Source organism: Euphorbia lathyris, chromosome 10 (assembly GCF_963576675.1).
Source record: "Euphorbia lathyris chromosome 10, ddEupLath1.1, whole genome shotgun sequence".
Classification (NCBI taxonomy): domain Eukaryota; kingdom Viridiplantae; phylum Streptophyta; class Magnoliopsida; order Malpighiales; family Euphorbiaceae; genus Euphorbia; species Euphorbia lathyris.
Window position 1 is genome coordinate 22433605 of NC_088919.1, and position 12010 is coordinate 22445614.

Genomic DNA, 12010 nt, shown 5'->3' on the forward strand with positions numbered 1-12010 from the left:
TCATAATTATTAATGATAATTCCTAATAATAATAATCTTTGAAAGAAAAATATTGCCTCTTTTTCATTCCTATCATAACTACTCTTCTTATCTTTCCATTTGATCTGGAATGAAGAAAATGAAACGACCCACAGAAAGTAACACCCGGATGGTTTTGGAACTCGGCGCGAGTTTCCAGTAGCTATTAATGAAACAAAGACTGAATCTCAACTCAACTAGGTACGCGGCCTTTCCATATTTGAAAGAGCGACACATAGAACAATATGAATCCTATATAGGAATGAATTAGGATGTTTTCTCTACTTAAGCTTATAAACACTCCTAAATAAGGATATTATATCTTATTAAAAGCAGTTTACATTTCATTCATGAATAACTCTAATAAGTTCACTCCAACTAAAATTCCTTCCTGTACATAGAAAAGGAACAGAACAGAACAAATTACTAACAAACAACCACTTGAGTTACTCAGAATTTTAGGCAACAATAGTATTGATTCATTAAATCAGTCAGTCCCAGTGCATGTGTTTGTTCATCATACTAGTTGGTGCGTCTTTTTCTTTTTCAGTCACTTTCAATATTTTATGCCTTATTTTGTACATCGTGTCATGATTATTTATTTAATTATTTTTTTTTTCTTTTTGAAATTGACAAACAAATCCATCTTTTTCTTCCCAGCTTCTACCAATTGCTTTTTCCTTTTTCTTTTGTTTACCACCTTAATGGAGAATAACAGTAGAGAACAAGAATTGACAAGAGAGGCACAGACTTAAGAAAACAGGATTTCTACCCTTTATAAAAGCAGAAGCAACCCTATCTGCATTGCAGTATTGTTAACAGATCCATTTCAACAATAGCGAAAAGAAATTAAGAGGGCAAAAGTAAAACATCATACAGTCTGAATCATGGCCTTCATCTCCCAATGAAAATCACATGGGTGCTACAATTATTTGACTATCTTTATTCCCTGGGCAGTCCGAAGCCTAACAAGAGGCAAACCTAGCAAACTTTTTTATCTCTGCTTGTCACAGTAGCCATTTTGACTCAAGTCCAGTCTAGATTTCAATATAAGCTAATGCAACACGGCTACTATATTAAGTAACTTCCCATCTTATAACAGATCACAGATTGAGGCTTATCATATGTGGATTAGATGCAAAACCTAAGGGCATTGATATGCTAACTCAGAGTGCTGAGCGAGTAGCATAAAATTTGTTTCAAAAGAAAGATAAAGAACGGCGAAGAAGAAGGAAAAACATAAGATGCTCTACAGTTTCATTTCAAAGAGGGGAAAATTTGAGAGGGATTCACTTCCAAAGAAAGATCTTGAGTAGGATTGCTGTAACAACATCTCTCCACATAAATATGTTAAGATCTGCAGATATCGGATTGCTGTGTTTGTTTGTTTTCTCACATTCAAAAAAAATGCAAATAAGCTAAAAAGAAAAAAAGAAAGAGGAAAAAACAGAGAGAAGTGAAAGAAGACGCCTGTGTAGCTTGTGTATAATAAAAAAAGTTGCATAAAAAATTTGAGGGCTTCCGATATGAACTGCTAGTTACATGATGAAAAATAATTAAGAGCATGATGGCTGGAGAATGACGAGTATTTAGCCTAGAAAGATTTTTCATTTTCCAATTTTTCCTCTCCTATAATGGAAATAGTGTAAATCCAATACCAAGATATTACTTCCAAAATTATTACTCTTCAAGATTTCAGTAGTCACAAATACAAATACACCTAAAAAATCCCAGATACAGAAACAAGCAGCTAGGTTGCAAATATTAGTGAAGGATTCCCAGAACCTACATATTTCATTCATGGCTTAATTGCGAGCCAACTCCAATTTGATGTCCTCAAATATAATGGCACATATTTCATTTTGGCTTAATTGCGAGCCAACTCCAATTTGATGACCTCAAATATAATGGCTTAATTGCGAGCCAACTCCAATTCAATGTTCTCAAAATAATGGCCTAATTGCGAGCCAACTCCAATTCAATGTCCTCAAATATAATGGCTTAATTGGGAGCCAACTCCAATTGGATTTCCTCAAGACTTCTATAAAAAAAAATGAAAAGAAGTCCAGATCAATTCAGGACAATTGTTGTCTTAATCGAGGGCTTGTTTTCAGTTCTCCAGAGTCAAATGCCTAAGGTTTCCCTAGTTTAAAATCCATTATTTTTTTATTTTTTTTTTATAGAACTAAAATCCATTATTTACTCCTCTGCTTTTGAAAGATGTCAAATAAAGCAGAAAGAAAAACTTAAAAATCTATTTCTTATCTAATAACCCTACACTGCAATAAATTGATAAAAGGAAATATATGAAACTACATATAAATGTAGATCTGTATTTGCAAGACAAATTCCCAATTCTATTCAAAAATCAGGAAAGATAACAAGGATTCATATTCAAGCAACAACGGCTAATAACCCAAACACAACAAAGTGACCTACGTTATATTATGGCTGAAAACCGTAATTCATAATAAATAACATGAAATTCAAACAAAAATCCACTTATCTCACATCCACCACACGAAATCAGTCTTTATTCTTGAGCCTTTCAATGCGCTGATTCAACTGCTCGATCCTGACCACCAGATTAGTGACAGAATAGAGCAACCAGTAGAAGACAAGCGCTGCAGCAATTAGGAGCGCGTTCCTCTGGCTCTTCATGATGGATTTCTGGTGACGGAGATACTCGGATGGGGTGCAGGAGTCGGAATCGCAGGTAGGACGGGTCTCATACTTCCAGTAAATATCCATAAGAAGGAAGAGACAGAAAGGGACAACAGATAAGAAAGGCTTGAGGAGGTTGCGGGTGACAGCGACAAGTCCCTTGCGGAGTCCGTCGAGGCCAGGTATCGTAAGTAGGAGGACCATGATGGCCTCAGCACCGGCAGCGTAGCCTAGTACGACCCACTCGAGAGCCATAATTGTTGAGAAATGAGAGAAAATCAGGAACCCTAGATCTGCAGGGAATCTTCGATTGAGCGAGTTTCTTAAGGAGTAAGAGAGCTTCTTTGATTTTGAGGAGAGAGAGGAGTTTGCGGTTAAATGGTGAAAGAGAATACGTGTTATTCAGGAAAGTCGCTGTGGCAATCAATGGTGTGATCCAGTTGCAGGTAAAGCTTGGACTTCATTTTGGGCTACTCCTTCCTTCACAAATAAACCATTTAACCTATCTTTGGGCCTACTCAATATATGTAAGGGCAAATTACAATCAAATTCAATTCATGTATCAATTTAATTTTGCATTTTTTTTTGAAAGAATAAAGAATATTATTAACTTAAATCAGAGCTTAAAACATCGATAAGAAAAGGTGGTGGACATGCTCACACATCCCAATCAGATCTAGATCTAACAGCTTTTGCTAAAGAATAGGCTGCGAGATTCGCTGATCGCTTAATGAATGATATCGAAACAGAGGTTAGATCTTGAAAAATACCTTTACAGTCTTGAATAACGTCAGATAAGTATGAAAGGTTAGATACCTTAGAATGTATAGCCTGTACCACATTTAAACAATCTGATTGAATCATTACTTGAGATAAATTTAGAGCTTTGATCCAACTAAGAGCTTCTCTTATTGCCATTGCTTCCGTAAGGGTGGGGTCACTCGACTCTGCCATCCCCGTATTCCTAGCATGAATACAGTCCCTTTTATTATCCCGAATAAGCATTCCATATGTACAAAATGTCTCCTCTGCGTTGATGCTTGCATCCACGTTGCATATCAGATAACCCAAGGACGGTTTTTGCCATTTCCCCTGTGTTTCTACGATTGCAGGAGTTGAAGCTTTGAACTTGGCTTTGGCATTCTTCCATCCTAAAGAATCTGTTATAGCAACTGCAAGGACTATCGACGGAAGACTGTATTTCTTATCCCATACCACCCTGTTACGGTATTTCCTAAATTCCACAATATCCCGGCAACGGATTCCACAACGGTCAATGAATTACCGAGTAATCCCGAGAACCACTCGCCCACATCATTAACGTCATCCATGCGACTATCAAAGAAGAACAACACCCATACCTGTTTAACAAACATGCAAGAGACAAAAACGCAAGTTTCGTTTTCATTTACCATATCACAAACCGGGCATCTATTCGGAAGTGTACTGCGACGTTTGGCCAAATTAGCCATTGTTGGAAGGCTTTGAGAAAGCAATCTCCATATGCAATTTTTCACTTTAGGAGCAACATGTAATTTCCAAAGTAAATGCCAATTAACTTGGTCTGCGATTATCGGCTCTTTTGCTGCCTTATTGACCGCCGTCCAGTATTCGCTTTTTACTGAGTAAAGCTTGGTGGGAGTGAATTTCCAGAACCAAGTATCAGCGCCTCCATGGGTTCTATTCGGGATAGACATGATTAATTTCCTATCTCTGTCGTTGAAGATATTGTGAATTAGACCCATATTCCAATTATCGTCATCCCCTTTAAGGTCGCTCACGTGAACCGTTTGGCAGTCTGCCTGTTTCTGGCTAGTGGGTAGTGGATTTGAGTCGTCCGGAAGCCATGGACTGTCCCAGATGCGGATAGATTGGCCTAAACCAACCTTACACCGTAGACCATTGATAGGGGTATTTTACCCCTATCTTTTAGCATGATTTACGGGTTAATTTTGGATGAAATAAATAAGTTTAATTACAAAAATAGAGTGTTTTAATAAAATAATAAAATAAAAATAAATTCCGTACTTTCGGTTAATTTTCCTTATGTTTGATTAATATTAGAAAATAAAACGTCAAGCTAACTCGGCTCTCGAGAATTGTATTTCAAGTACGAGCAAGGAGTGGAAATCTACCAAAATACGCGGGGCGTGGAACACTTAGTCAGAAATAATTACCTTATCCGCAGACTCCACGTGGGATCCAACCACTGATACGCGGGGCGTAGATGCAATGATGAGCCCAATCATAAACGTCAGACTGCATTATCTCCTAAGTCAACCATCGGTACGCGAGGTGTGTTTTAGGATACGCAAGGCGTAAATGGTGTATTTCAAGCAATAAAACGCCAGGAGCTCAAACACGCGCGGCGTATATCACTATACGCGGGGCGTGGTCGAGACAACAAGACCCGAATTAAGTCCACATGCAGGAAATTATTGAAGGAATGGGTCATTATGATCATGTTGCTCCATGCTTTGCTCCATGCTTGTAGGAATGGGAAATATGCACAAAATCATGTGGCTCCATGCTTTGCTCCATGCTTGTACTTTGTAAAATTACAAATCTACCCTAGCTTGATGTGTATAAATAGGAGTGACTAGCACTCATTTCACACACCTCTTTATTGTATTTTTCTTTTTCGTTTGAGAGCGGCACAAAAACGATTTCGAAAGCTTTTGGTGCTTATTTGTCAAGGCCTTTGGCTTATTTCGGGTAATTTTGGTGCGATTTGATCTTGTTGGTATTTAAACAAGAGGATTAAATGTTAAAAAGGGTATTAACAACAAAAAGTCGGTTAATAGGCTCGAGGGGGTTTCCTAGAGGTTAATGAAAACGAGAAAAATAATTTAAGAAAAGAATTAGACTAAGTGAGTTCGTTTCATCATCTATTGCCATTTTAACCAAAATAAGTGTACTAATCCCGACATTAGGTGCAAACTCTATGAGTCGAGAGAAGTCAAAGCTCTCGAAAAGATGTGAAAGAAATAGAGTTCTTGTACGAACTCTTTTAGGCTCAAAAATACATCACAAGTAAAACTTTAAAGTCCGAGGAGGTTTGATAGGGGTATTTTACCCCTATTTTTTAGTGTGATTTACGGGTTAATTTTGGATGAAATAAATAAGTTTAATTACAAAAATAGAGTGTTTTAATAAAATAACAAAGTACAAGCATGGAGCAAAGAATGGAGCATCCTGCTAAAATTCTCCGCCAAATGAATGACAGATTGTGTCCTACCCCTGCTTGGAGAAACTCTTCTTTAGGAAAATACCGAGCCTTCAGTATTCTGGCCATCAGTGAGTGGGGTTCTTGAATTATCCTCCAGCTTTGTTTAGCTAACAGGGCTAGGTTGAACAAGTGAATATTTCTAAAACCCATTCCTCCCCTATTTTTAGGAATACACATACTCTCCCATTTTTTCCAATGAATACCTGAAGGACTTGTAACCGCTGATTTCCACCAAAATCTATTTAGGATCTTATGGATATCATCACAGAGTTCACTAGGCATTAGGAATATGCTCATTAGATAAGTAGGGATAGATTGTAGAACCGATTTGATGAGCACCTCCTTGCCTGCCCTTGATAGAAATTTTTCCTTCCAGTTGTTCACTCTATTCCAAATTTTGTCTTTTAAGAACCCAAATGCCTGAGATTTGTTTCTTCCTATATCGATTGGTAAACCAAGGTAATTGTCAAGAGTAGTTGCTTCGCTTACTCTGATTTCATCCACAATTTCTGCCTTTGCTGTGTCTGGCGTATTTGAACTGAAGAAAACGGCCGATTTTTGAAAATTGATACTCTGTCCGGATGCTTTTTCATAGAAAACCAGGCACTCACGAATGCACTCTACTTCAGATTTTGTTGCTTTGAAAAATAGCAGACTATTGTTTGCGAAAAAAAATGAGATATAGCATGAGCGTTTCTTGTTACCTTAAACCCGTGAATTTTACCGCTTCTTTCTCTGGCTGATAAAAGTGTTGATAATCCCTCTGCACAGATCAAGAACAGAAATGGAGATAGAGGATCGCCTTGGCGTAGTCCTCGCTCAGGAATAATAGGCCCAATCTCCCTGTTATCCTAGATGATTTTGTACGATACCGTCGCGGTGCATAACATGATCCAACGGATCCATACCATCGGGAAACCCAATTTCTGAAGCATATGCTTGAGGAAATCCCATTCGATTTTGTCATAGGCTTTACTCATATCACGCTTTAGTGTTGAGCTACCCACCTTCCATGTCTAAGGCTCTTCATCTTGTGAATGATGTCGTATGCCACCACAATATTGTCTGTTATTAATCTGCATGGGATAAATGCACTTTGACTGTGAGATATAATATCAGGGAGTACCTGCTTGAATCGATTTGCCAACATCTTTGAAAGAATTTTAAACAAAACATTGCATAAAGCAATTGGCCTTAGATCAGACACAGTTTCCACATTTTTCTTCTTTGGGATCAAGACAATAAGTGTTTCGTTGAGATAAGGGGGAAGTGAGCCATTACTGAGAATTGATAGACAAGTAGTTGATAGGGGCGTTTCGTCCCTATCTTTTAGCGTGATTTACGGTCTAATTTGGGACTAAATAAATAAGTTTAATTACAAAAATAGAGTGTTTTAATAAAATAACGAAATAAAAGTAAAATCCGTACTGTCGGGTAAATATCTTCATTTATGATTGAATTTAGGAAATAAAACATCAAGCTAACTCGGCTCTCGAGAATTGTATTTCAGGTACGAATAAGGAGCAAAAATCCATACACATACGCGGGGCGTGGAACACTTAGTCAGAAATAATTGCCTTATCCGCAGACACCACGTGGATCCAACCACTGATACGCGGGGCGTACCCCAGTCTACGCGGGGCGTAGATGCAATGATGAGCCCAATCATAAATGTCAGACTGCATTGTCTCCTAAGTCAACCATCGATACGCGAGGCGTGTTTTAGGATACGCAGGGCGTAAATGGTGTATTTCAAGCAATAAAACGCCAAGAGCTCAAACACGCGCGGTGTATATCACTATACGCGGGGCGTGGTTGAGACAACAAGATCCGGATTAGGTCCACATGCAGGAAATTATTGAAGGAATGGGTCATTACGCGGGACGCGAGGCGTGTCATGGGAAAATCTGCACAAAATAATGTTGCTCCATTCTTGTACCTTGTGAAATTATAATTTTACCCATAGCTTGATGTGTATAAATAAGAGTGACTAGCACTCATTTGAGAGACCTCTTTTGATAGACAAGTTTTATATTTTAAGTTCTTGCTATTTTAGTTTTAGATTCAGATTTTAGTTAGCAAAACTCTATCACCTTGAGAGCTTGTCCGTTGATTCCGGCATTCCGTCAAAGTTCCGTTCCACCTCCATTCACCAAGCTCGAAAGTTCCACCTCCAAGTCCTAAGAGATGGCCTTGAGTCCGGTTAGCTAGTTCCGAGGGTGGATTCTTCCCTTTTCACTTGCTAATTAGCTTGTACTCTTCCTATGTACTAGGCTTGGTTGTACTTCATATTTACATTCTCCATATTTATAATTTATGATTCACAATCTTCTTTTCTATATATGTGTTGATGTTTGTTACTTGTTTTGATATTTGTAATTGATTACTGTGTAGGAGAACGCGATTTCCGACGCCATTTGGGCTATCTTTAGGGATTCATATAGGTGTTTCCTTACCGGAAGTGACGCTCCGAAAACCGTAGGAATTGACAAGCCGCGGAACTTACGGGCCCTAATTTCTGATCCCAAGCATTAGACACGCCTTGACTAGGAACCACGTAGTCTAAGTACTTCACGGGTCGGTCACACTACACGTAGTCGTCATTGCAAGAGTAAATCATTAACCGTATATATTAGGAGTCATAGTTTGTCATATTTGTAACTTATCGCCATCCATATCATTTCGTAGAGTTTTGTTATCTAAATTTGTCTCACCCGTGGTTAGGAGTAGTTTGTAGTTGTTCCCCGAATCAACTCAAAGTATTCACCGCTTAGATAACATATAAAACCGAGTCGTTTAATACTTGTAGTTATAAATCCCATGGATTCGATACCCGGTCTTAACCGGATTATTACTTGATACGACGAGGTACACGTGCCCCTAAGTCGTAGTGTCTAGTAGAGATAAAGTAATTAGGAAGATCACATCCATAGCCATAACGCACTTATCGTAATATATATTTCGCCGTAGAAACTCTACCTAGGCACCGCATGCATCAGTAGTGCTTACCTCACGACCCACGATATCCCAATAGTACTGATAGAATGCCGGATTGAGACCGTCGGGTCCCGGGCTTTTATCGGGGTGCATGGAGAAACATGCTTGTTTGACGTCGTCTGTTGTAAACGGCTCAGATAGAAGGTATGAATGAGCTGCTAAAATCTTTGTCTGAACATGAGATAATACCTCAGAATCCTCTACGCCCGATCTGGTAAAAATCCCCTCGAAATAGCTTCTAAGAGCCTCCTCTAACCCGTTGCCCCAAGTAACCTTGCTGCCTGACCCGTCGAGTAGAAAGGAGAAGCTGTTCTTTTGCTTCCTTGCAGATGCATAAGAGTGAAAGTACTTTGAATTAGAGTCACCATCTTTGAGGCAGAAGAGTTTAGCTCTTTGTTTCCAAAAGTCTTGCTGTTGCTTCAAGGTTTTAGAATATGTTGAAGAAGCATTGAAAAACTGTTCAATATCGTAATCGTCTTTGTGGCCTCTGAATTTTTCCATCACTGATCTCATGACTCCAATGGTTTTCTTGAAGTTGGTTTCTAGGTTCGAAGTCCATGCCTGTAAAGCCATTGAACATCTTGATATTTTTTCTGCTATTGAACAGCCCTCTGACGATGCCCAGGAGTTAGCGACAATTGTTGCACACTGTTCTTCTCTCATCTATGCATTTTCAAACCGAAAGCGCTGAATTGAAGCTTTTCTAACCCACATTTGCATCTCAAGCAGCAGTGCCGAGTGATCCGATGCTACTGTTGTTAAATTCTGAAGTTTAGTGTTGGCAAACATGGCTTTCCAGGTTGAATTCACCATAGCTCTATCAAGCCGTTCCTCGATCCAGTGATCAGCCCCCCTTCCAACTTCCCAAGTATACGGGTGGCCGCTCATTTCGATTGAAAACAGTTCACTTTCCTCAACCGCTGATTTAAACCCGTCAAGTAGCCATACCGGATGTCTTCTTCCTCCAATTTTTTTCATGATCATTGAGGATATCATTGAAATCCCCAATATAACACCACGCCCATCCATCTTGCTCCTTGAGGGATCACAGCAAGTCCCAAAATGCACGACGTCTACTCCTCTCCAGAAAGCCATAAAAACCAGTGAACCTGCAGCTCGTTAAATTAGGAAAAGTAATCAGAGAATTAATGTAATTTTGAGATGATGAGATAACATCGACACTGACTGAGTCTTTCCAGAATAATGCAAGCCCCCCCCCCCATGTCCACAACAATCAACCACAAAACTCCCAGTGAACCCCAGCTTCCTACGGACCCCAACCACCTTCTCTTCTTTTATCATTGTTTCCATTAGAAAGAGGACCGTGGGCTTGTGAATCCTGATTAAGTCCAAAAGAACATTTTGTTGAAACACCTTTCCACATAATTTTGATTTGACAAAATTGTTTAAGTATAATTTAAAATACATATTCTAAACACACTAAGTTTAAATGCTTTGATTTATTCTACTAATGTGTTTATTCAATGTTGAGTTAAAACTGTTATAAGACATAAGGATTAAAAGGCCCAAGCCCAATACGGAAGCCAAGGCCCAAGTCAAACAACTCAGTACAACTCGGCCCGCGTATGTCAAGACGTTGCCATTTTGAACAAAATGCAACTCAGCAAACGGAAGGATCTAGAAGACCTTCGGGAACAACTTCAAGATGAAGCTGCTGAGTAGTCTCGACAAAGCATACAAGACAGCAGCTGGCAAAGCAAAACTTTCAGACAAAGTATTTCCCTTTTGGGCAAAGTTCAGACAACACAGTATGCTGTCCAGTTGACTTTACCATAAAAGGAGAGACCGTCTGCTGAGCTGACCGAGGACAGAAGATACACAATTCCGATTGGCCGAGAGCTCTGAGCAAGTTAGGATGACAACGACATGTAGCTGTTTCCCTCCAACGGTTATTTCGAAATTCGAAATGACCGATGCCCAGACGTCTCTATAAATAGTGCCATCAGAAGCTTCACTCCACACAGAACTTGATCAAGCCATCACGCTGACCAAATTTCTACAAGTTCTGCAAGCAAAGCAAATTTCTTACACTACAATTCTTATATCTGTGTAAAAGTCTAGAGTGATTGTTTCAATCGTCTAAAGTGTCTTAGCAAATCTTTGTATAGGACAAAACACTTATCAATTTCTAGAGATAGAAAGGAGAGGATTAGGATTGAGTAGAGCTATAGAGGCAGGTACTCTTGTCATACTCAGTTGCTGATATTGTAAAAGGTTTGAGGCTCTACCTTTAAAGAGCTCAGTAGAGGATTCGAAATCTCGGAACGTGTTCCGGGGACAGGACGTAGGCTTAGAAGAAGCCGAACCTGGATAAATCTGCTGAGTGAAGTATTTCTTACCTTTAACTCCTTATTTATATTGCTTGCTTAAAATAACCAAAAACTGACCAAGTAAAGAGGTCAAGTTGAGTTGTGCGCGTTGAACGTCTGAGCTCAGGAATAGACTCTAAGTGCTATCTCCTGACTCAAGCTAAGAAACTGACCTAGTCACCAGTTGACTAAGCCAGTATCTTGCTGTTTACTCAGCGCCGCTGTTAAAACCTTTTTCCTTAGAAAAAGAAGTCTGCCCTAATTGCAAAAAAGTTTAAATAGTTCCTAACCCCCCCTTGGAACTATACTTGCAACCTTTCAAGGGACCAACAAGTGGTATCAGAGCTTAAAAGCTCACTCTAAAAGGTCTAACAACCTTGAGCTGATCCCTACCATGGGCAAAAACAGCACTCGGTTTCTCCCTGGAAACCAAACAACTCAAATACTGCCTGAGGGGCTGTCCATTACTAGGCCTCCCCTATTCTTCGGGTCAAACTATACCTTCTGGAAGAATAGGATGAAAAACTTCATTCAGGCTACAAACATGTGTGCCTGGCTATCTATAGTCTAAGGCCCATTTGTACCTGTCGAGGTTATGGCTGGCCAAACAGTTGTAAAAGCTAAGGCCAAATGGACAGAGGATGATCTTAAGAAGCTCCAAAACTATGCTTCGGCTATCAATATGCTTCACTGTGCGCTTGATGCTGCAGAATATAATAAAATCTCAGGTTGTGAGTCAGCACAAGAGATCTGGAGAAAGCTGGAAGTCACC

At 39.4% G+C, this 12010-nt stretch overlaps 1 protein-coding gene across 1 annotated transcript; it reads right to left on the reverse strand.

Moving 5' to 3' along the window:
* Positions 1-2311: 2311 nt before the first annotated feature.
* On the reverse strand, positions 2312-3136 carry LOC136208667 (uncharacterized). Its single transcript, XM_065999766.1, has one exon. The coding sequence runs from the start codon at positions 2935-2937 to the stop codon at positions 2545-2547; it is 393 nt and encodes a 130-aa protein (XP_065855838.1). The 5' UTR covers positions 2938-3136; the 3' UTR covers positions 2312-2544.
* Positions 3137-12010: the final 8874 nt, after the last annotated feature.